The sequence below is a fragment of the Elgaria multicarinata genome, chromosome 10 (genome assembly GCF_023053635.1).
Source record: "Elgaria multicarinata webbii isolate HBS135686 ecotype San Diego chromosome 10, rElgMul1.1.pri, whole genome shotgun sequence".
Classification (NCBI taxonomy): domain Eukaryota; kingdom Metazoa; phylum Chordata; class Lepidosauria; order Squamata; family Anguidae; genus Elgaria; species Elgaria multicarinata.
In genome coordinates, this window is record NC_086180.1 from 54,995,726 (window position 1) to 55,022,369 (window position 26,644).

The 26,644-nt window shown below is 42.1% G+C and overlaps 1 protein-coding gene across 1 annotated transcript in view; it reads right to left on the bottom strand.

Moving 5' to 3' along the window:
• Positions 1-26,644, bottom strand: part of GABRG1 (gamma-aminobutyric acid type A receptor subunit gamma1) — a 78,197-nt gene that overhangs the window by 16,191 nt on the left and 35,362 nt on the right. Inside the window, exons 4-5 of the mRNA XM_063135093.1 lie at positions 21,554-21,621; positions 6,756-6,976 (exon numbers count right to left, since the gene is read on the bottom strand). Coding sequence (XP_062991163.1) covers positions 6,756-6,976; positions 21,554-21,621 — 289 coding nt within the window. The remainder of the gene's footprint in view (positions 1-6,755; positions 6,977-21,553; positions 21,622-26,644) is intronic.

Sequence of the window (26,644 nt, forward strand, 5' to 3'; positions counted from 1 at the left end):
AAGATCAGCCACAGAACTGAGTAGCAATTTTATTAACATTACTTCTGAGGCCCAAAGCTGTCTCAACTGATGAATGGAACCAATAAAAGCTTGGACGACTCTTTCTCCCCTCATCCATGCCCTTAGGGACAGCAGCAGTATCTCTAATCTCTGTTTTAAGCTATACAGCTGCTAATGATGGAGGCACATTTACAACTGGAGTTGTCTGAAATATGAACTTCCCTGGTTCATAAAAGTCCATCCCATTTTGAACTGGGCACAGAACCCTTTGTATTCGGTACTGGCTTGGAATGGGGATGCTGGCCATTTGGTCCCCACCACCACTGCCAAGCCACTAATCCTTGCTTTTGAGAACTGGGGAAACCGGCAGCTGGGAGGGCTCATTAGAGAGGCTGTGTCAAATTCAGGAGGCAGAGGGATGCTCTTGCTGGCTGGGGATGATGGGAATTGTAGTCAAAGGATGGAGAACGTTGATCTAGAGGGTTATAACTGGTTAATGCCAATTGAAATCAATGGGATTGAGGAGTCCAAGCGAGATGTTGTTTTTTTACCCCATCCTGTGGGGTGGGGTGGGGTAGTAAATCCCCCCTCCAAAATCACCATGGTTCAGATCCAAATCAGTCCCACAAGTCCTTACACTAAAGTAAGTAAGCCAATCACATATCAGTCTGCTATGCATGATTAGCAGAACATTTAGTTTGGCCCTGAAATACCAACCTAAGCATTTGATGCTACAAATCACGTCCCCAGATCCCTACATAATTTGCTTCCAGGCAAACAAGCCCAACATCAAGAGATAAAAGTCCCATTGTTTTCAGCTGGCTTCGAAACTCTAAATTGTGCCTATGCAGAACGTAGCATTTTGGGATGCAATGCAGGCAAACAGATTTTGCCATTCTGTCTGACTAAAATCTTATTCGTTAAATGGATTGCTTGGACTCTGTATGTTGGTTATTTGTACCCAACCATTCAGCAACTACCCTTATATCTTCCAAACATGTATTCTGCAGAGTTCACTCCTTCACTGATGAAATATTAAAATCAGAGTACATTTTTTTTTAAAGTTTGGCAGTGCTGAAAGAGCAACTGTCTGGCCTTAGGGGAGCAGAATAAGCAAACTAGCACCCCGACAACAAAGCAGCAGGTTGAAAATTGCCAGTTCTCCACTCTTCCGTTAGGCCTCCAGTGGAAAGAAAGGGAGGACACTAGAGACCATCGGGGAGCCAAATATCCCGAAGTGTTGTCAGATCCTGTTATTGCTACTTCAGTCACTATCATCTGAACATTGCTTTGCTTTTCAGAATGTTCTCACTTTGGGCAAATCCAGTCAAAAGTCTTTCCCCTATAAACAAATATCCAGTTGAGAACCACTGTATGCATGCTTAATTTAAAATAATCATAATGTGCCACCATGTATCCTGGCTTAATTAAACTGCATTAAACCCACATTATTTAATGGCAGAATGAGAGAATGGAAGCGGGTCCATCCAGCTGCAGCAGAGGGAGAGAAGAGAAGCAGGGCTATTCTATTGGCTCTGTTGAAAGACCGGCTGCATCTCTCATTTTAAGTAGCCATCGAACTACCTGAACTATTTCCATCCCAAGTGGTCATTATAAGCGCTATAACTTTAAGAACAGGTCCCTGAGTTTGCCTTTTTCCTTCTCCCCCACCATCATTTCTTCCCCTTTTGTATTGCATCTTTTGGAGTGTAAACTTCAGGGCATGAACTGTCCTCAGTATATTTGACCTGTACCCTGCTCTTGGGAGCCTTTTTGGATGAAGGGTGGGGTTAACGCAATTTAAAAAGCAAACAAGCAAACAAATATGAGCCTGTGTTATTTTGTACAGCAGTACCGCAGAGCCGTGGAATTCCCAATGCAACTTTCCCCTCATTCCTTTGTTTCTGGCGTTCAGTCAGCTGTTGTTTATGTAGTCCAAATGATGCCACCCGCACACAAGAGGGAGAGATCAGCAGGCTGGGAGATAACTCAAAGTTTGCAAAAGTACCAAAATATTTAGGGGGAAAGCCTAAGAACAGGGAACTCAGGACTGAGCAGATGTAGTGGTCACAGAATGCCGACTGACTGGGAATGGAGATGGAAAACTGTGAGGGAGGGGGAATGGCTGGAATCCTGAACAGCAGCATCTTACACCACAGGCCCCGCATGTGGTTCTTGTTCATTTTCTACAACGGTGTTTTACTTCTTGCTGCTAACCGCTCTCTTTTCCTCTCTCTCTCTCTCTCGGTTGCATCAGCCTTGCACTGAGATCTTTGGGGATGTGAAGGTAGCAACGAGAACAAAGAACTGTGCCGCTTTTTTCCTTGGAGATGCTCTTCAAAGCTCCGTTGTGCTTACAGATGAGAAGGAAGAGCGGCATGCGTATGCAAAAGAAAGGGGGAAACATTCCTACTCTGGTGGCTGTGCAATAAAGGGAGAGTGGGCTCATGGGCCTACCTGTGTGTGAGAGGACTGCCAGCCTGTGAGGACTTCCCAACTGTTCTTAGGAACAGTTCATTGGCCAATCTAATACTGAGAGTGTGAGACAGTGGATCGAGTGCTGGAACCAAGGAGGGCTAATGTTCACATCAGCCATAAAACTCATTGGGTGACCTCAAGATAGTTGCAGCACTAAAGCAGCACTACCTCACAAAGTTGTGAGGAGAAATGAGATAACCTCTGGGCACACCATGCTGAGCTTCCTGGACGAATAGAAACATAAGATAGAACCATCCACGTTAGTCCTCAGACACTGATAAAAGGTATTGTTTTGATTCATTTATAGTAACTACAGGGTGCTAAAAAGATTATATTTCTTCTCAGAAATAATAATAATAATAATAATAATAATAATAATAATAATAATAATGTTCTGAATAATTTGGGTGACAACAACAAAGAAGGAGGAGAGATCTTCTGAACTATACTAAAATTTCAAGGTGTCCAATGAGGGACTGGGAAAAATTCATTTCGTTCACTGTGAACCTACCTAATTTGCACATCCTGAACATGATCCAAAATATACTTATCATTCCATATTTGAACATCTTCAAATCTGGGGCTGCAGTACACCAATCAAAAAATGTGTACGAAAATGTATATATCAGGGGGAACACTGTGTACAAAAATTGCATTATATCAGGGGAAACTGCTTGCAAAAAAATACACATATTTGGTAAAAGTATGTACCTATTTGGCAAAACTAACAATGTATGTTAGGAGAAATGTGCAAAAAAAAAAAAATGTTTTCGTGTGGCCATTTAAAACAAACAAACACACAAACTGATGTGCAAACAAGATGATGAGGATGAGGATTTCTTACCCACCTCTCCCTTTGGATTGAGGTGGGAACAACATTAGTACAATAATCAACACATCTTTTAAATTCTTGATTTTACATTGATCTGGGTAGGCCTGCCGGAAAAGGCTAGTTTTCAAAGCTGTCTTAAAATCACAGAGAGAGTTAATTTTATGAATCTCCACCGGCAGGCCTTTCCACAATCTGGGAGCGACAGAAGAAAAGGTCCACTGGGTAACTGATGTCAGCCTAGTTTTGGCTGACTGAAGTAAGTTATCCCTAAAGGACCTGAGTGTGCAGGGCGGACTGTATGGGAGAAGGCGATCCTGCAGGTAACCTGGACCTAAACCATGTAGGGCTTTAAAGGTAATGACCAACACTTTGTAATTTGCCCAGAAATTAGTTGGTAGCCAGTGGAGTGATTTTAATGTTGGGGTAATATGCTCACCCATAGATGTACTGGTGACCAACCTGGCTGCCATATTTTGAACTAGTTGAAGTTTCCGAACTAGGTACAATGGTAGCTCTATGTACAGTGCATTGCAAAAGTCAAGCCTTGAGGTTACCAGCACATGCACTACTGTCTTTAGGTCTACCAACTCTAGAAAAGATTGCAGCTGGCACAACATCCAAAGCTCATAGTAAGCACCCTTGGCCATTGCATTTATCTGGGCTGTCATTTGGAGCAACGGCTCCAGGAGCACCCCCAAACTGCAAACACAGTCTTTCTGGGGAAGTGTAGCCCCATCCAGAACTGGTTGACACACCTCCAAACCTAGGTCAGAGCCCTTGACAGCAAGCACCTCTGTTTTGTCTGGATTCAGCTTCAGTTTGTTTTTCCACATCCAGCCCATTACTGCCTCTAAGCATTCATTCAGAGGAGACACATTATCCTTAGCTGATGCTGTTATTGAAGGCATAGAGAAATATATTTGGGTGTCATCAGCATACTGATAGCACCCCACCCCATACCTCAGGGTGATCTCTCCCAGTGGTTTCATGTAGATGTTAAACAGCACTGGGGATAGGATGGCACCTTGTGGTATGCCATACAACAGCTCCTTTTTTGAGGAGCAACTATCCCCAAGCATCACCATCTGAAATCTACTGAGTGGTAGGACTGGTACCACTGGAGCACAGTGCCCCCAATTCACAACCCCTCAGGCGTTCCAGAAGGATACCATGGTTGATGGTATCATAAGCCGCTGGAAGGTCCAAAAGCACCAGCAGGGACACCCTCCCCCTGTCAATACTCAGGCAGAGATCATCCACTAAGGCGACCGTAGCAGTCTCAACTCCATATCCTGCCCTAAAGTTGGTTTGAAATGGGTCTAGAAAATCTGTATCATCCAAAACTGCTTGGAGTTGGAAGGTAACTGCCCTTTCAATCACCTTGCCCAAAAATGGAAGATTTGATACCAGTCTGTAATTATTAAGGTCCAGGGGGTCCAGGGAGGTTTTTTTTAGAAGCGGTCGTACCACCACTTCTTTTAAAGATGGTGGAAAACTCCCCTCCCTGAGAGATGCATTAATAATATGTCGTAGTTGTAGTCTAACTGCATCTTCTCCCTGGGCGACCAGCCAAGAAGGACAGTAATTGAGAGGACAAGTTGTCTTCCTTATTCGTCCAAGCAGCTTGTCCACATCCTCAGTACTCACCAACTGAAACTGATCCAGTGTAATCCTACTCATGGAGTTGCTGGATACTTCATCTTCTGTTATAACGACGGCATCTAAATTGGCTCTTATCCAAGAGATTTTATCTGTGAAATGATCGTTAAATGCATCACAGCAAACTACCAAAAGCTCTAAAACTGGGTTCAGGGGAGAAGGTGCCTGAGTTAGACCACTCACCACCCTGAACAGTTCTGCTGGACACGAATTTGCTGACGCAATGCGTGCAGAGAAGAAAGCTTTCTTCGCTGCACATATTGCCACCCCATAGGAACGAAGATGTTCTCTGTGTCATGTCTTGTCGGATATAAGTCGAGTTTTCCGCCATCAGTGCTCCAGTCATTGACCTTCCCACTTCAACTCCCTGAGATATTCTGTGTACCAAATTGCCTGATTGGAAGTAGGTCGGCGAGGATGTTTGGGGGCAATCGTGTTGATAGCCCTAGTTAGGTCTTGATTCCATCTATTGACCACAGCTTCAAAAGGATCATCGACAATACCAGCCATAGCTCCCTCTAAGGCTTTCTGGAATCCAAGAGGATCCATCAGCCTTCAAGGGCGGACCATCTTAATAGGTCTGCCACCCCTGCAGGGGCGGATGGTAGCCATGATACTAACCCTGACCAGAAAATGGTCTGTCCATGACAATGCAGAGGTATTTATCACCTCCACCCACACACCTGTCTGTTCGGAACTGAAAACAGCATCAAGGGTGTGACCTGCTGAATGTGTGGGTCCAGAGACCAACAGATGGATGGAACAGATTTTGAACTGGAAAAATGAAAAACAGAGAGAAACTGAAACGGACAGGTTCATTCACCCCATGTCTAACCACTACAATTTTGGACATATATTTAAATTGTGGTATTAGATTTGACAATTAGGAAGGGAAAGGGGAGAATCAGAGTGCAATCCTCTGCTTATTTAGACAGAAAAAGTCCTTTAACTGGCTGGGGAATGTTGGGTGTTATAGGACTTTTTTTTTCTGTCTAAACACGTGCCCCTAGAGGAAATAATTTGGGCTATGAAAGGTGATATGAAGATGGGATACAATATCATCAGTGGCCTGGGAGGTGCCCAGAGTAAGGGCTGCAAAAGTTATTCAGAGCAAAACACTTGCTTGCTCTGCTGGTCACCCACATTTTGACACACATGTCAGCTAAGGTCCTGTGTGAAGCAGACTTAAGGGTCAAAACAGTTATTACTTTAAATCTGTGTCTAGCAGCTTTAGAGTAAGTACAGGAGGCCTGATTCCAATCAAGACACTAGCATGGGCAATACGGAGGCTTTTAAGTTCTGGATCAGCACCCCCATGCTTACTCTAGAGTAAAAATGAACAGAAGACATAGACACAGATTTAAACTAATGTGTGTCTTGGTTCAAGACTAAATTGTGATCATATGTATATAATTTGGGAGTACTTCTTATTGAACTCAGAGGAACTTACTTCTAAGTAAACATGTTCAGGGCTGGGCTATTAACTTCTGTGTGATGGATGCAGATAGCTATAGAAATGGCTTCTGCCTGAAGTTCTTTCAGTATTCTACTTAGGCGACTTTGCTCAGCAATGCTTAATTACTTAGGCAGTAATCCTATGCACACTTGTTTGAAGTAATGTCCCTTGAACGAAGTGGGGCTCACTTCTGAGTAAACATGCACAGGAACAGGCTGCAAATACTGTAACTTGAAATATGAACAGCTGAATGAGAACTTAACTGTTAATTAATGGGAAATAATAGTGAACGTAAAATAAATGTTTCCCCTTTTTCACGAACGCTTCTACCTTAGGGTATATAATACTCTTCCATCACTCCAAATGCGAAGCAAACGGTTTGGAGTAGTGATCCAATGGGCATCTGATTTCCTTGAGTTTCGGAAGAACGTGTCTGGAATCCAGATTTTTCCAACCATATTGCTATTCAACATAAGTACTTTCATAGTGCTATTAAATTTCAAGCGACTGTCATACCAAGTCTGGGCAAAAATTATATCTATGGTGTACTCCTAAAAAAGAGAGAGAGAAACAACAATTTCAGCATAAAATATCAAGGTGAACAGTATACAGAAAGCAACACTGAAATCCATGGCTAGGATCTGATCCTATGTTCTGAAACGTGCATCACCAAAGGCAGTAGTCATAACCAAAGAAATCTTAGATGGTACAATGACAAAAATTGCACTCCGTTGAGCTCTGTCAAGAGTGAAGACAAAGGGAATATGTACCTCAGTCATCAGGTGCCAAAGTTGTGCTTTAGGGCATTGGTCTTCACTGGTGGAGAATGAACTGACCTAAGATGGGTAGCACCATTGGTGCCATGGCCACCTTTATGAGAGAGAGAGAGAAAAAGAGACAGAGAAAGAGAGACAGAGATGGTAGACGAATGGAACATACACTCAAGAGAGTAGGGATGGGGAGAAATTCATTCAGATCACATTTTAAATTGAATCTACCTAATTTTGCACTTCTGAACCACTCTGCAAACTAAAACTCAGTTATTCTTCAAAATCCGCACTTCTCTGAATTTTGCAATAGAGTTCTCCAATCAGAGATGCATACAAAAATGTGTATATTATGGGAAATATTATGGGAAATAGCCTTCAGGAATGGGTGTATTAGGACAAAGTATATAAAATGCATGCATGCAGAAAAATGTGTGTAAAATGCTTACAAATGTTCATGCAACCCTTTTTTTCTTTTTAAAATTCAAAATCTGGGGTGAATTCAATTTAAGACTTGAGAAATTCTTCAAGTTCAGGACCAACCAAGCTTAAGACTGGAAAACTGAAACCAACAAATTTGGCCATTTTTATGAAAGAGGGGGAGAAGTGTAAGGAGGAAGGCGAAAGAGAGAGAACAGGACTTGTGAAGGTAAAATGTAATGTAAAACACAATCTAAAATGGCATTCAGATTATAGTTTGGTTCCAAAATGAGGGCAGGTTGAAAGGCATTTTGAGGGTCAGTGTTTTAACACTTCCAATCAGCACGGCTCATCTCAGACTGGTCTCTACCGGTCAGCAGGCAGAGGAGCAGGCAGAATGTAGTGGGGCAGGTGGCTGTAGCCAGTGGTGTGGACATAGGCATTGGTACGCAGTGCTGAAAGGACCAACAGCTCTAGCCACTAGGTATTCCCCCACACCAGTGCTGAGATGCAAAGCACTGGACGAGAGGGACACTGCATTTGGTGCATGGCTCAGAGGTATTTGGGGGTATTGACGATGACAGCGTACTTCAGCTATTGGGCAGCACAGAAATGCAATAAATAAATAAATAAATGGCAGTGGGTGCAGCAGCCTGGCCCAGCATTTCATTTCTTCACACTGGGCCCTAAATGAAAAAAGGGGTGTTCTTGGCATCAACTGGGGTGGATCCTCTGGGCCCCCAACATTTTCTGATTATGCAATGCCTGCTGTTTGTTGACTGAGTTGGGCTCATCAGTTGATTATTATCAGTTAGGAATCTATGAGAAATTTGTTTCAGTTGATCAGAATTCACACCTCCCAGAACCAAATGCAGAACCAAATGGAATCTGTGGTTCAGGTCCATATATCTATGAGTTTATGATGCAATTTGCTGAACAAAAACAGAGCAAAAAAGAAACACACTAAAAATGTGTACATTTGAAAAATCCCTATGGAAAAAAAAGTGTACTTTTGAAAAATGCTCACAAACATGCTTTAATTCTTGGACTAAAAATACTTGTTTAAAAAAATTGTCTAAAAATACACATTTGTGTGGAAAAAATTAGCTCGCAATCTGATATGTATTGGTGTCAGAATGAGGCAGAATTTGGTGAACCTCATCAAACTCAGGCTTTGCTGATTCGCACATCCCTAACTTAACAGATGATATCAAGTAGCCCAAAAGTTCTCCATATGTGACTACTGAGATTCATTAAAAGCAAATGGCTTTGTTTTCAATGGCTAACTTATCAATCTTGTTATATGATAATTGGACCTTTGTGGCCTACCTCCCATCACCTGGAAATGAAACACAAATGTAATTAGTCATTATAGCAAAGTCTTCCAGAAATGGGTTGTACATCTTCGAAAGTACAGATTCCTGGTTGATTGTGCCCATTTTTGTGCTGGATTCAATAATTAAATATTTAAAGGTGATAGAGATATATAAAACAGCTAGATACTAATCCCAGAAGATGCAAATGCTCATACTTTATGTGACAAGTAAGAATAAATAGAAGAAGTACAGGCCAGTACTAATAAGTTCGTGTACATGTTCTCCCCCAGACTACATAACCATTGGACTGTAGAAGTCTCCTTTTCTCCTCTCTTTTTGCCCACAATATTCTAAACACATGTTTCTTTCAGTTGTCTGGCTTTTGACCTCTCTCATGTCTATCTTGCATATCACAAGAGAAGTTTGCAGCACAAACATGTGCAAGTGTATTTAAAAGAAAGCCCCATTGACTTCATGTAACCAGGCCTAGGATTCCAGTTTTAGGGCCAAACGACTTGTTCACAAAAATAACTTACTGTATAAGGGGGCAGCAAAACTCACAAGTTTATCAGTTTATAGAAAAATCCTGTTACTTGTTAATTTTTGGCACAAAACTTTCCAAGATAATATCCAGCTTTATGTTTTCTTCTCATGTTATAAAATGTATGGTCTGTGATATATTTCAATTACCATTTAGGTTACGATCTCTGATATAAAAGTATTTCTATTTATTTCTGTTAAAAATATGTAATAACTGGTATGCATTACAAATACTCATTACATTATCCACTGCTTTTTTAAAAGCATGTTTAACCTGACTAATTTCATTTTATAGGAAAATCAACTGTGTGTGGCCCCAGAACCAGCACAATAATGCAATCTGGATCAAGCCTTGAGAGCAAAGGAGAAGCTGCCATTGAAGGCCTCTCACTGCCAAATCTGATCTTGTGAAATGCTGGATGTTTTTGGTGGTCTTTGCTCTGGCAGCACCTGAGGGAGCAAACCACAAATGGCTTCTCTGGAAAGATGGAGGCAACCTCTGAAGAACTGCCAGGTTTATTTATTTATTGCATTTTCATACCGCCCAACAGCCGAAGCTCCCTGGGCGGTTCACAAAAACTAAAACCATTCAAAGTATAAAACAAACAGTATAAAACATGATATAAAATGCACATTAAAACCTTTTTAAAAACATACCGTACAAATTAAAACATCTTTAAAACATCCTTAAAACATTCTAAAAACATTCTAAAATTTCACTGGATAGGCCTGCTGGAACAGATCAGTCTTTATTGCTTTTTTTAAATTCTAAAAGACTGTCAAGTTGACGAATCTCTTCCGGCAGGTGAGGAAGGGTGCAAACTTCTCCTTTTCCCTTCTAGAGTGGATCTGGGGTGGGCAGTCAAAACCTTATGCACAATTCCTTGGGATTAAATTCCAGTCATCTCAATAAGCTTCGCTTCTGAGTAAAGATGCATAGGATTGGCTGGAACCAAATCTCATGTCACTTTCACATGCCACTCCACTACTGGGTCCTTCGTCACAAGTAGATGTATGCACAGCTCATTATGAGGCTTCGCCACCGAAAGCACAATACAAGATAATCACAATAAATAAAATGTAACAAAAAGCTGCAGCGAATCACACATTCCTGATGCATTTGTTGCATTTAGTTTGCATTTTAGAGGTAAACTTGGTCTTCAAACATCTGCCTGGTCAACTGGCTCTTTCTGGGTGCTTTCCAGCCAGCTCCCCTCCCCCTCCCTTTGAGTCAGTGCATAATGGAAGCAACATAGATGCTCATTTCTCCTTGACACAGCTGTCACTTGCAAATCCTGTGTATGAGAAATACTATCATTGGGTTGATCCTGGTGATTTTGGAAGGGTGTTGGCTTCTTGTGAAGAAACCAGGACTGACAGATTTGAGTACACTTAAAATCTTATGTGTATATTTATTTATTTAAATTATTGCATTTATATCCAAGGAACCCAGGTCAGAGTACATAATCCTCCTCCTCTCCATTTTATCCTCACAACAACCTGTGAGGTGGGTTGGGCTGAGAGTCTGTGACTGGCCTAAAGTCACTCAGTGGGTTTCCATGCCTGAATGGGGACTAGAACCTGGATCTCCTGACTCCCAGTCTAACACTTTAGCCACTACGCCACACATAAAAATGGTGATGTGTGAAGGGGATCTTAGATGGGTGGTCTCAATGGGAAATGATGAGCTGTGTGCCACAAAGCTGTGATTTGCCTAATTAACTAAATACAGAGCGTCAAACTGGTTTCCACAATATGAGAAAACCGAGCCAAATAGCAGACAATAGGGAGCCCCTTAATCACTCACAGACATATAGCTATTTTCACATGAGCCCGCACACTCACACACATATATGAAATTCATATATTTATTTATAATTATATCCTGCCTTTTTTTCCTCCAAGGAACCCAAAGCGGCATATATAATCCTCCTCCTCTCCATTTTATCCTCTCAACAACCCTGTGAGGTAGTTTGGGCTGAGAGTCTGTAGCTATGTCTACACCAGCCATTTATTCAGGAATTATATCGAGGTAATCCCTACCGGGCCACATGATGCAGAGCTGATCCCACTGTGATCTCAGGTCAACCCCTCAGTTATTCAGGAATATCGCTGACTGGATTTGTAGCATTCCCCCCCCCCTCTCACTACGATCCCAAAGTCCACAGCTGGTGTGCCCCCCCCCCTTCCCAAAGCTATTGCTGTTCGGAGTCAGCTCCTGGCTGGGCTAACAGCCAACCTGCAGTCAGGGGTGAGTCCAGCAGTTTCAGTTGTGGGCGGGAGTGTGCGTCCGCCATTTTCAGCACAGTTTTTGATTGGTTATCAGCATGTTTTTTTTAAATCTGATGTGGATGGAATGAACTTAATACTGACAGGTTTGGCCATCCCTAATTGCAACTGACAGGGCACAGAATGCTTTGGCTTTGGCTCACATAGGATACTGCTGGCACTACATCATCACAGAGCTTCTATGTGTGCCATCCCAGCTATACATAATTATAGGCTTGGGAACTAATTCATTATACTTAAGAGAGAAACTGTAATAATTTCTCTTTTGATCTCTTATCTGAGCATTGTTTTAATCTAACATATAAGCTATAATGAGGCATCCAAACAACCCTCATTCTATTTATTGTATTTTTCTCCAAACAGTATTCAGATCCATTCCATTTAAAATATTGCATTCCTTTGCAGTGGGGGAAAATGTTCATTGGCCAAGGTGTCTCTCCCCACCACCACCCATTTTGTTTATCTCTTAAATCAGCCATTAAGCTTTACAAATTGGTCACTTCATCCAAGGGGGAAGGGAATGCAAAACAAAAAAAGCCCCTTTCTGCTGTTCTGTAATTGAGTTCCTATTAATTTTAATCTCATGACAAAGGCAATTTATTCATCCAAATAAATTACTGTGTCGCCCAGAATAAGTAAACATGATATCAGCTTATGATTACTCTGATAAATGCCATAACACTGTAATGCGATATAAACAGAAAGCAAACCAGTTTTATAGGGAAGTGATACAACGGGTGTAATTCAGTGTATGAGTGCAGCATCCATTGAGTGCAGCTCAACCAAGTGCTATTTTCCTGCCCCCTCCCCAGACTGCAGGTTTATTTCTGTGAAAGGTCTATGAGCACCTCCAATATCCCCATCCAGCTCTCCATGTTTCTGGACTATGCAAATCACATTAGACCACGGTTGGCCCTCCAGATGTTTTGGACTACAACTTCCATCAGTCCTAGCCAGTATAACCAATGGTGAGGGATGACCAGAGTTGTAGGGCAAAACATCTGGAGGGACACAAGTTGCCCCATATTGCTCTAGAAAGTGAGCAACTGAAAGAATGCAGGAAGGGAATATAAAGACGGGTACAAGGACTTTCGATGGTTCATTACTCTGCTTTCACATGTACATAAGCATGGAAAAATGGGGAGACAATTTCTGTGCTTGGGAGGACAATCCTGGGTAGCAGCAGCCATTCCCTTGGACAGAGGAAGAGGCAGGGGTAGAGGAGGCCATTTCCTCTCCTTTCCTGATGTCCATAGTTTGTGGAATATGTGTAAAGCAGGTGCTCACTGAGAGTAAGCATATCTGGCAACAAGCAGCTGCTAGTATCCACAAAGTGCTTTTTATATTGTATTTTGTATTTGGGTTTTTAGATTGGTTGTTTTATCATGTTCCTCATGGTTTTAATTTTTGTGAACCACCCAGAGAGCTTCGGCTATTCGGCGCTATAAAAATGTAATAAATAAATAAACGTTATAGCTGGCATCCAGCACAGCCTCTACAAGATCAGGAGCGTTTGGTGGCCCTAAAGGACTTGCAAGTGATTGTGGAAGGATTGCTGAAGCATAACAAGGGCTGTGGAGATGGTGCGTCAAGATTGCAAGAGCACTAGGTGGAGGGCTTAGACCATGACTGGGCAACTTGTGGCCATCCAGATGTTCTGGCCTACAACTCCTATCTGCTCTAGCCAACAGTGAGAGATCATGAGAGTTGTGGGCCAAAAACATGTGCAACACCACAAGTTGCCTATCCTTGGCCTAGATGGTGGTGCCCATTCGTAGCCTAGCGGTTTCATAAGCTGGGGAGGAGACACAGGTGCCTTTGAGATTTCCTGGAAAGGGAAGGGCTGCTGGATTGGGTGGCAGAGTTTAGTTCCTCCTCTCCCCAGCTTAATGTGCAGTGACTGATTTCCCCAATGGCATGTGCACTATTTCCTCCCAACTTTATGTGCCTTCTCCTGCAGCTATAGAAGTGTGTGCGTGTGTTTCCGTGGGCACAGACACAGATACATGTCGCTTCCTTCCCCTCCCCAAATTTGATTCCCAGGGTGCACTGCCTTTGCAAAGCTGCTTCCAGTTGATATCTGTCCTCTTCATCCATTTCCCCTGGAGTCCCCCCTCCGCTGTTGTCCCGAATCTTCCACAGCAACATTGGAGAGAGAAGTTTAACATGGGGATATTTGGGTTAGTGACCCCTGTGCAGATTTGAGCCATAGATGCCAGTATCGCTTAGCGTGGAGCACTGAAGGAGGACAAAAGCAACATGAGGAAGTGATACCTTGTGGCTGTAATATGCTCAATTTTGTGCAAATTGCAGGTGCAATTTGTGCAAATTAAGGAGGGAACCCCAAAATCCATGAGCTGACCCTGAGTTGATGCAGACTGAGTCTGGCCAGTTCACGGGTAAGTGAGCCAGTCCATGGGGCTGAGTTGCTGAAAGCTCGGCAAATTTCACCTCCCACCACACAGACAGATTCTTCTGACATTCCTACCAATAATTCAGAATGATTTTATGCTTTTAGGTTAAAATTAAGGTTAATTCTAGAAAGAGATATCTAATTGTAGGAAGTGATAGGTAAACGAGATCTACAAGTACCTCATGTTGTGAGTATCATGTGTAGGCCTCATTAGACACAAATTACAATGACCTTCAATTGTACCGCAATCACCTACAGAATAAGGATGCTGCACTTTCCTGTCAATTTGTTAACAGAGTTCACACAAATCTCAGTTCTGCAAGGTTCTCCTTTTTTAGAGGATAAGAACAAGAGGATAAGAGGATAAATCTGGAGTCTTGCGGGTAATATGGGGATAGGGATAAAAGATGGGACAGATAAAGAGACTGACAGAATTCCAAAGTTGTCAACTCCAGTCTCACCCCGATTTATTTGCCAAGAGATGTATACATGATCACTCTTCTATTGAGGCAATTATAAGGCCTGTACCTTTGGAATAATTATGCATTATCCAACAGATCCTGTACATCATTTACAAAAAGAAGCCAGTGCAGGTAGAGGAAGGCTATAAGAAATATTCAAATAATTATGCCATAACAGGGAGGTATGTGTTTAACCTTTTGTTGTTTATTCGTTCAGTCGTTTCCGACTCTTCGTGACTTCATGGACCAGCCCACGCCAGAGCTTTCTGTCGGCTGTTGCCACCCCCAGCTTCCCCAAGGTCAAGTCTGTCACCTCCAGAATATCATCCATCCATCTTGCCCTTGGTCGGCCCCTCTTCCTTTTGCCTTCCACTTTCCCTAGCATCAGCCTCTTCTCCAGGGTATCCTGTCTTCTCATTATGTGGCCAAAGTACTTCAGTTTAACCTAGCTAGGTTATAATTTAACTGCACCTGTTACTGGCCCTCTGTTACCCTGTGTACGTAGAATGTCTTTGAAAAACAGAAGGTTTTGGTGGGACACGCCATGGTATCCTTCACCTAGTAACTATTCATTTTACTTTTGCTACATTATAAAGGTGTTGGCTGGCTGCAGGTCAGTGCAGTGACTCACCCATTCATGACAAGCTAAAATGGTTGGGAAGCTTGTAACCCACTGTTTGTTCTCTAATGAATGTCTTTCTTCCAGTATTCAAATTACTGAATCTGCTTTGGCCTTTTAGCTGGCTGAGATGATTGGTGTGGTTGGGGGGAGGGGGGTGGATCAGGTTGTACATTTTTTATTTCTCTAGAGACTGTGGTATGCTGTCAATACTGGTATGAAAGAGTTTTTGCCTTGGTTGGGCAGAGTCCCACTGCTATTTGTTACCACTGCCACATAGTGGTTGGTACTGGAAGAGGTCCTGATTCTTTTAAAGAGACAACACAGGAAAAAGTTAGAGAAATGAAGCATGCAGAAGTGTTGTGGTGGCTAACCCTGTCCTGTCAGGTCCTAGCTGCCAGAAGACTTGCTGTTTGAGTCTGCTTTCCAAGTAAGAAGTTTGGGAATAACCAATACAGAATGCACAGAAGCCCTATTCAGGCATTTTGTACGTGAATGGGGCAAACACACGATGAGAGGCAGTGCTTGAGCCCCATCCCTCTCTTTCTACTCATGGTGGGTGGCTATCTGAAGAAAGGTTCCTTTATCCATGGAAACTCTCCGTATGAGCCAGAACACTGGAAAATCAGCCTTCAGGCTTGCATTGAGAGCTCCCACAGGTAGAGGAGCCTCTCCTCTTCAGATAGCTACTCTCAATGAACTGAGGGCAACAAAAGTGATGAAGGAGATAGGCATCGTGTGTTTGCCTCTCCCTCTCATCGTGTGTTTGCCCAGTTTACATACAGAATGCCTGAATTGGTTAGAGTGAAACACTAATGTAAAGGGTAAGATCACAGAATTTCAGAGGTCATTTTCAGACAATACAGGCAAATGTCAACAACTTTTAAAAGTGTTAGGAGGCAGTGCTGTAGAATTTAATGTTACACATGTGTTCCCAGTCAATAGCCAATGGTCAAGGATAATGTTCATGCTGGCTGGGACTGATGTGGTTGGAGTCCAACAACATCTGGAGACCCAGCCCTGATGTAACAAGTGCGATAAGAAATACTGCTATTTTTCAACCAAGGGCAGGCCTAGAACTAATGGGTTTAAGTTAAGGAGGTATGATTTCAGTTGAACATAAGAAGAAACGTTTTGGTGTTAAGAGCAGTCTGACAATGGAAATAACTACCTGTTATTAATAGTGATAGTGATATTAGCCTATCACTAATAGTGATAGGCTCTCTATTACTGGAAGCCTTCAAGCCGAGACTGAATAGCCATCTGTTGAAAATGCTCTCTCTCTGAATTTCCTGTATCAAGCAGGAGGTTGGATGAGATAAGGGATAGGTTTCAAAATTCCAAACTGAATTTTGTTTCAGTTAATTTTTGATACGAATTTACCCAAATTAGGAAGTTGCTTCAGATTCATGAAGGAAAAAGTTGAGATTTTAAAAAACTGAATGTGAGAGAAAGTGACAGATTCGTCCATCCATAAAATAGGATTAGAATTAACTACTAATTAAATTGGTTTTGAAGCACACTAATAACTGTTGGGGCACATTACACATTCCATATACTGCTTTCATAGTGTTATTTACTGTCTTATTCCACATAATCCAAAATAACGCAACAAATATCATTGTGTGTCCTACAAGGTACAAATGTGCAAGAAGGTTATAGCATCACCATGATGGGAATGTAATGATTTGACACAAAGTGAAGATCTGGCCCTGATGGCCTACAAGGATCCCTTCAGCTCTATGATTCTCGGATTCATTTTTCTTCCCTCAAAAATGCTTTGGTTGTTTCACACAAGCAGGAGCCAACACATCTGCCTTGAATTTAACATTAGATGAAAATTGTTGGGAACACTATTCCCAGGTCTTAACAACTTTGCCCCCTTGCCTGGGTTCTTTCTTCACCAACATTTTCCTCTTCATCCTGAGAATGAGATGATCCAGAGAGTGCAGAATTCTGAATAATGGGGGGGGGGGGGAAGTGTGGTACAGAGAAGGAAATGAATATAAAATAAAAAATGCTTCGAGAGAGAAAGTATATTAAGTAGTGCTGAATGCAGAACAAATTCTGACCATGACTGACCTGAAAAATGGTGTAAAAGAATGTTTGCAAGGCAAATGAAAAACTACGGGGAATCCTGTTTTTGTTCTTTTGTTTTTTAAGCCAGTCACATGAACGGGCAAGCATCCAGAAATTAATCTCAAATTAAGTAGTATTTCAAGATCTTACAGTAATCTTTGAAGTAATGAATCTTTTAGCACTAGCTATTCCACTTACAGCTAAGTGTTATGCAAAGATATCAAAATATTTTACCAAACAAGACTCTTACCTGGAAATTATCATCTATTTTGAATGTTTTGAAAATGTAAGCTGTGAACTATGGTGTTTGGCATCAGTCCCTGAATGCTAACAATATCACTTTGGCTAATAATTATGCAGCCCAAAATATGAAAACAAACGCAATACTCACAGGAGTTTGTCACCTAAAGTAACAGGTGCAATGAGAAGAGGGAGATCCTGAACTTCATGACAGAATCAATCGTATTTGTTACAAGGTCACACAACCCTGCAATTTATTAGTTTAAATTTCCAAACCATCCTTCAACTTTCAATCTGAATGGTTTTTCCGAAGGCAGCTTACAACAAGCATAGCTTGTTGCTATTCTCTGTTCGAGGTCTTCGCTTAAAGGGGAGTTTAAATTAATGGTTATGGGTTTAGGATTGGTGTAAATGACCTTTGGGTCTAACCCAATGATTCCTGGATTTCTGCATTGAGCAGGGGTTTGGACTTGATGGTCTTTTAGGCCCCTTCCAACTCTACTATTCTATGACTCTGCTTGTAAAAGATCCAGGTTTTCTAGCCCTGTGATATGATTCCTGAGTGGTCACCATCTGCTTCCTTTATCAATAGGCCAGAAAGATGGGGAGAAATATTCTACTGGATTTCCCCTTTCCCTGCTCCCCTAAGAAAAGTGCTGAGTCTGTATGAGGAACAATGGAAGCCACGTGAGTGAATTACTGTTGGAAGAGACTCAGAGAATATCAGGCTGGACTTAGAGATAACTGAGCTTGGGAGTCTAGCAACGTCTTTAGGGAACAAGGGCCTACCTAGAAACCTAATGGACAACATTAATATTGAGATATTAATGGTGTGAATCTCCACTTATCTTCAACCTGTTTATTTGTGAATAAATAAAACATTACAAAATGCCATAAGTTTCCAATGACCTCATGAAAGGAAACCGAGCCCCCACCCCCCAGTAAACACTTGCACTCCTGAAGTTCTCACCACTTGAAGAATTGGTGTGTGAACTTGTACATTCAGAATGATCCATAGCTTCCTTCTCTTATAGCCATAGGGTTAATGGAAGCACATGATCAAGAGCCCTGAAAAGATATCCCAATGTATTCATCTAGACCCAATCCTCTGGGAAATCATTTTGTACATGTGAATCGAACAGCTGCACACAGAAGGCAATCGATAGTAGGGATAGTGAAATCAGGCTATATCCAGTCCACGTCACTTTTACGTGTGTTCACTCATATGTCCATTCTGCTTATGCATTTTTTAAAAATCTGCCCCCAAAATCACACTGAAATATGAATTGTATTCAGTATTTTTGACTGAATTTTCTCTCAAAATACACATTTTGATACGTTCTTTGAGCCAAGAACTACAGTGCAGCATTCAGAAAAGTACAAAATCTAATACAGAACTCCATTCCAATTGGCACATCAGTCCAGGAGGGGCAGATCAGTTTGCGTCAGAATCAGAGACCAAATTCCTCAAGCATCCCAAATTATCGTCACAGGAACCCCACTGTATCCTTTTTCCTGCCTCTCCACTAAAAAACACTTGGATTTCAGTGAACATGTCAAAACAAAATAGAGGGTGCTGTAGGAGTCAGATTATTTGAATGGGGAATCAAACCCTCATAATATTCCAACAGTAACAGGGACCTGCTGTCAGGGAAGTGTGCATAGGATTATAGTCCATCTAGTCCAGCACTCTGTTCACCCAGTGGCCAACCAGCTATCGACCAAGGACCCACAAACAGGACACAGTGCAACAGCACTGCCCTACCCATGTTCCCCAGCAACTGGTGTATATAGGTATGCACTGAGATGGGGGAAAAGTGTGTTGGGGGTATGTGTTCATGAGATAGAGAGATGAGGGGATGCTATCCCTTGCTATCCCTGCTAGCCCCAAACCCACCCACTGCCACCTTCAGCCACACCCACTACAGGCTCATGACGTATTGCTCAGTGCAGCATGCAGCCTTCGCGATCAAAAACACTGCACACCCTTGACCTACGAGGCCTGATCCAAAGATGATCTAGCCACTCCATGCTCAGGGAAATGATGAGGAAAGCTACCAGGAGGCCAGCAGACACATGTGGAAGCTAGGGGAGAAAGAGGCTGGAGGCAGGCTGTGGCAGGTGTGTGAGTGTGATACGGAAGTCTGTATGCTCTGCTTTTGCCATGGCCCCTTGTTCTTGGCAGGCTGGGGATCCTGACAAATTCTGACTGAGGCCATGCAGACCTCAACAGGAAAAAGGGTTCCGCACAGGAGCAGGCAGAAGGGAGTTTGGGGTCTACTAGTAGATCTTTGGCTGTTATCTTGCAGTAGATCGGCAAGGGTCTAGGACACACGCTTGTTTAAACAATAGCAACAACTAAAAGATTTATTGGCTTTTCCTAGGCTGGGAAAACATGAGTGGACTCCTTGTCTGAAGGAACGGTGAGCCCAGTTCTGGTACTGAAAGCAGATTCCTGGGCTGAACATGTCCTCAGAGGCATGTTCTTTAATTCTAAAGGTGTGTCCTTCCCCGTCCCTGTATTTTGCACTGGTTGGCAGGCCTTGGGGTTCTAGCAGTCTGCCCACCAGTGCTATATCAGAGTCATGTACTCCAAAGTGGCCCCTAGCAGCACCCTGCTCTAGAAGAAATTTCCAAAGATTTTTTAATGGCAACTCCACAGAACGCACATTGCAGTAAACCCGTCTAGATGTGACAAGGCACGAGAGACACTGGCCAGATCTGCTTCCCCAAGAAAGGGCATAGCTGGCACAGCAGCCAAAACTGGGCAGGAACACTCCAGGCCAAAGCCATTACCTTCCCATCCATGAGAAGGGTGGTTTCAGGAGCACTTCCAAGCTGCGAACCTGGTTTATCAATGAGAGTGCAGCCCCATCCAGAAAAGGTTTTATGGTGTCAGGTTTCAGCTTGTTCACCCATACCTAGTTCATTGATGACTTCAAGAGCCCCACTGCCTCAACTAGAACAATAGTGAGTGAGAGAAAGTTGATGACACTGATGACACTGTACTCCAAATCTCCAGACAAGCTCCCCAAGTAATTTCAGGAAGATGTTAAACAGCATTGGGGACCACAAGATGGAACCCCGAGGGACCCATAAACAATAGCTTTGGGGTTGAACAGTAATCCCCCAGCACCACTGGAATTTACCCTTAATGAGCCGAGCCCATTCTAGGCATTCACCAGGCGTTCTAGGATAGCATGCTCAATGGCATGGATAGCCACAGAGATCCAGCACAACCAACAGAAATGTGCTTCTCCAGAGATTCAGTGTGATGGACTGGGATTCAGGAGACCTGGGTGCTAGTTCCCATGTGGCCATAAAGATTATTGGGTGACTTTGGGTGTGCCACAGACTATCAGCCTACCTCACAGGGTTGTTTTGAGGATGAAAGGGAGAAGACGATCTTGTGCACCACCTTGAGCTCCATGGATGAAAGGCAGGATATAAATTTAATGAATAAATAAAATAGTTCCCAGTATAGGTCATCCACCAGGGCAACCAAGACTCGCGTTGGAGGTCAGATGCTACCTTACTAGAATTTTTGTTTAATGCAGTTTTCTACCTTGGGTATCTTAAATAGCCCAAAGTCTCAGTATTTTAAGACTATTTATTAACATTTAAAACTTGCTAGCATCATATTAAAGCTTAAGCCTCATTTAGTTTCCTTCTGCCAAGCAGTCTTTCCCAGATTGTAAGGATAAGAAATAAAAAGGACTCATTTGAATAAGGTTAATGTAGTTTTCTTTCGAATAATGGATGTCCCTTTTATGCCTCTAATTTAGTAAGATTTTCTTTGATAACGAAATACTTTCTCATGGAATACTTGATGTCTCAGCTATCTCATTCAAAGTAATAATCCCTTTTCAAAAGTGCAAGGTTGCCCTGTCTCTTGATACCACTCAAAGTGTGAGAGGCATTGGCAAGCTGTTACATAGCCACAAAAAAGTCTTACCTTGGAAGTTTATTATAATCATAACTTACCATATTAATTGGATCAACTGGGCCAATGCTGTTAACATAGACATCCGTTTCAATTACTGTCGTTTTCACTAAACAAAACAGGAACCATAATTACATGTGAAATTCAGTGCTTCCTATATCATTTAGCAATGTGGGTTTGTTTTGGGGAAACAGTTAGGGAATAATCCTATGCATGTTTAGCTAGGGGGGGGGGAAATCCTACCGCTCCCAGCATGTCCCAGTCAGACTTCAGAAAGCAACCATCAACCAAAGTAGATAATAATAGGCTAAATCAGGGGGGTTAAGCTTTTCAGGTCCGTGGGCACATTTGGCAACTTGAGATACTGTCCAACAAAACGGGATGAAAACATTGGCCTCAGTCACCTGCCATCTTCATTCCCTAAGAACGTCTTTGAGCCCCAAGCGTGACCCAGAGGCATTATAAGAAAAGAAGACAAGAGCAGTTCACTTTGTTTTGAAGCTGCCAGTAAGACATTTTGTTGTTGCTGTTGTTTTAAAAAAAGTAGGAGAGGTAGGGCACTTTTCTGGATGCCAAGAAAGACGTCCAAGGATGCACTGGTACCCACAGGTGCCATGTTGCCTATTCCTGGGCTAGATGAACCAATGGTCTGACGCAGTATAAAGCAGCTGCCTACGTACTTCCACATGGAATATGTGACATGCCAGTTCTAGGAACATGGAGAGGAGAAGGCAATTGAATGCCAGTATATAAGCATGGAAGGGTCTCCAATGACTATATGAAGTAGCCAGGGATGTTGAAGTGAAGTTGGCATAGCAGCCCCAATGAAGAGGACTAGCAGGGAGAGAGGGGGAAGGGAAGCAGAGACTCCCTACAATGTCCAAGTTTCCCTCCTGAATTCATACAGTTGCCCACTTTCTGCTTTGCACCCCTGGGAGGTGGTGGATCATCAAACATTTGTAATTTGGTAAGAAGAAATGCTCTGTTTGGATGGTGCGCCACATCTAAAATAAATACAGCTCCTGTATATAGTTCAGCTAAAACATTGTTTATTAACTTCAATTAATTTTTTTTAAAAAAAAAATGCTTAAGAGATGGGAAAGGATTTTTTTTTTAAAAAAAAAACACCTTTAGAATCTGAGAGATGTACGGGAAGCAGATGACAAGAATTCATGCTGTAAATTTTGATTAAAGCATCTAAGTAACAAATGAGAAGTGCCACTAATTATGCAGCATAACAATTAATGTATTGAAACACAAAACCAATGTTTTCCTCTCAATATAGTCTTAGCGAAGATCTGTTGGAAAATTCCATTAGCTTCTTCAACCCTTATAATCATATCCAGACCAAAGAACAAGTCAGATTTATTAATATCGCTTCAGCTAGAGTTTTGATCAATATACCACACTGGGCACAAAATCAATCATTTATATGAAAGAACAGTGGCTCAAAACTGAAATATTGTTTTGTTTGAAGTTAAGCCTGAAAAAAGCTCTGAAACATGTCTTCACATCTTTTACAAGCAGCCTCTCAAAAGGCTCTCAAATATGGGCCACCCCCATTTCCCTACCCCTTGAGGAATCATTCATTTATTTATAAATCCCACTCTCTGTTCAGAGGCACCCGGAAAAAATGTAGAAGCTTTTTAAATGAAATACTATACAATATAATACTATACAATTATATGATAGAGGCTAACAAAATGTAGTAAAACACAAGGAATAACAGTAGAAGTAAAACATTCCCAGATAATAACCTCAGCAGGTAATTATCAACAGGAATATCACTCAGACACTGGCGAAAGCTCTAAAACAACATAAATATGTGAACCACCCAGAGCTTTGGCTATGGGGTGGTATATTGTTTTTAGCTGTGTATATTTATTGTTTTATACCGTATACTTTTATACCGTATGAGATCTTAATGATATAGGGTGGGATACAAATGTTTTTTAAATAAATAAATATATAAATGCAATAATAATAATAATAATATTAATAATAATAAATAAGCAGGTGCATTTATTCGTTAACATTATTTTTATCCTGCCTTTCTCATCCGAGTAAATCCATAGCAGCTAACAATATCCAATACAAAAGAATGTAAAGAACATAAACATATGTTCCTCCTCCCATATGTACCTACCCGGACCTTAAGATCATCTACAGGGGCCCTTCTCCGTGAGCCCCTGCCAAAGGAAGTGAGGCAGGTGGCTACTAGGAGGAGGGCCTTCTCTGCTGTGGCACCCCGGTTGTGGAACGAGCTCCCCGGAGAGGTCTGCCTGGCGCCTACACTGTACTCCTTTTGTCGCCAGCTGAAGACCTTTTTATTCACTCAGTATTTTAACACTTAATTTTAACTTTAATTTAAATTTTACTGTTTTAACTCTGTATTTTAATCTTATATCAATTTTGCTGTGTGGTTTTATCCTGGTTGCGCTTTTTATACTGTATTTCGTAATTGTGTTTTTAACCTGTTGGGTGTTTTATTGTGGTTTTAATTTTTGTGAACCGCCCAGAGAGCTTCAGCTAGTGGGCGGTATAAAAATGTAATAAATAAATAAACAAACATATTAACAAGAAAACGTCTTGTGTGACAGCTTTTATTATGCCCTAAACCTTGCTGGACAAGAGCCCACTTCATCAGATGCAGTGGTGCCACAAGACTTTTTGTTGTTTCTGCTGCAACAGACTAACTCGGCTTCCCTGATGGAAATCCCTGGATCAATGTGGGGAACATGATTACCAGAGCCAGATCTACACCAAGCAGGATATAACACTTTGGAAACGGTTTAAAAACTGTAAGTGTAATGTGTCCTGGGCAAAACCATTATAAACTGTTATAAAGCAGTAGTGTAGATCCTGCCCAGGACAGCCAGGAACATATCTGTGCTGGAAGAATACATGCTACATTTACTTAGATACGCACAAATATGTATTAGGATAAGAATGGGAAGACAAAGTATTGCCAAATTATAGCCTCATTTGGAGTTCGCAGGGTTTTAAAATCTGACCCTGGCTGCCTTGACCAAAGTGAATGGTGAAGGTGGGTGCCGGACTGCATAAAATGGGGATCTGGATCATAACGATATGGATCATGCACAATTTTGGACAAGAAAAAAACATGTTTGATATCAGGGCTGGTGTCAAGGCTAGGCATGATTGGGCACCTGCCGAGGGCCCACAGCCCAGTAGGGACACTCTGAAAAGAGCCCCCTTGACTTGCTCCTCCTCCTCTTCACCAGTGCAACCTGCTTGTTCATTTGCCCCTTGCACTGCCAAGTGGGGGGTGAGGAGGAGCAGCAGATGCCCCTGCCTACCTGCTCACTTGATCTCTGTCTGACAGGTAAGCATGGGATAGCAATGAAGAGAAAGGAGGATGAGCAGCAATAGCAGCTGGTAACAATGACAGTAAGAAGCTGGGGGGTGGGGCATGGAGGGTGAGGGGGCCATGGACGATGTCTTTCCCAAGGGTCCTCAAAAACCTGGAGCTGGCACTGCTTGATATAACTGGTAGATAGCTTGGACATGACATATCAGCATCCAAGAACAGCACTGGTACTCTGCTAAAGCAGTTCTCAAATGTGAGGGCTCTATGTACCATGAGGCTTTCTTGATTCTATTTGTTCAGGGCCCAACCCAATCAAAGTTAAGCACTTTTCAGTCCCACTGATTTCAATGGGAGAGACTTAAATATAGGCCCCTGGGATCATTTGAACTGGACTTAACTTTGGCTAGATTGTGCCCTTACTTATTCACATATTTTTTATCTTGCCTTTCAGTCTCAAGGAGCCTCATGTCTTCCACAAAGCCTCTGTCTGAGACCATCTGCTTGAACAGATAGCTTTCTCCTTTGGAAGCAGCCTAAGTTCTTTCAAGTAATTCTATGAACACGTGGAGCAGGGTGGGATGGGGCATTAGCTCACACATAGCTAATCTCTCCATGTATTCATAATGAGGTCTGAAAAGAGCCCCATGCAGCTTTCCAGGGACTTGGGCAGCGGCATTTCACATCACCTGCAACTGAATCCTTTTAACTGGAAATGCCCGGGATTGAACCTTCCACCGGCAAAGCATGTGCTCTACTGATGAACTCTGGAACTTCTTGCAAAGCCCAGAGCATGGTCCTAACCTTTAAACTTTCGCTTTGTGTTTTCAGCGTTCCAGAATGGTGGGAGGGGAGGTTTGCTTTCGGAAAAGAGATGTGTTGGAAATCCTACCAATGAAGTGGTCACGTAGGCATTGCACAAAAACAGAGTGCAAATTTGCATAATATTTGCACATGCTAATTGATATCTGTAGATGCAAATTTATTTATTTATTTATTTCATTTTTATACCGCCCAATAGCCGAAGCTCTCTGGGCAGTTCACAAAAATTAAAACCACAATAAAACAACCAATGTAATAAATAAAAAAATAAAAAAATAAAAATGTAATAAAAATGTAATAAATAAATAAATAAAATGGGTCACATGGCCATCCTACCTGTGCCCTATGAAGAAGTATACATGGATGGGGATTGGCTGCAGTTGCTCGGTATGCTGTGTACAAAATTGGAGAGGATGGTGCTTAAAGTGGAAAGGAGTCGGGCTACAAAACCAAGATCAACAAGGACTTGCAAGTGATTGCCTCCCAACCACCAGTACACTTACGCTGCTGAAGGACAAATACAACACTGTTCCCACATAGAGATGATTTACGTTTAGAGCAAAATGTACTGTTTAATAATAGAATTTGCCCCTTAAGCATCTCAAATCACATTAACATCAAGAGTCGGGAACCAATAGAAAAATAAAACAAAGCCTGACAGTGAGGATGCCTGGTTTGTAGTCAGTAAAATTCATTTAAAGCCATGAGTGTCAAGAGGATGAAAAATATGTTGCCTGGTTGACAATGAAGTGTTGAAAACTATAGGAAACAGAAAGAGTCCAAGGCCTTCTTCACATACTGAACATAATGTTCTACCATAACGAAACCTCACCTGTCTTGATGACAAACTTTAACATTTGGCCATTCTGCCTATCATCTACCATTCACACATGCAGTAACTTTTGGATGCAGCAGTATAAGGTAGGGCTGTGCTCCGCTCCAATTTGGATCCCCAAATCGGGAGCAGAGTGACCCGATCCGC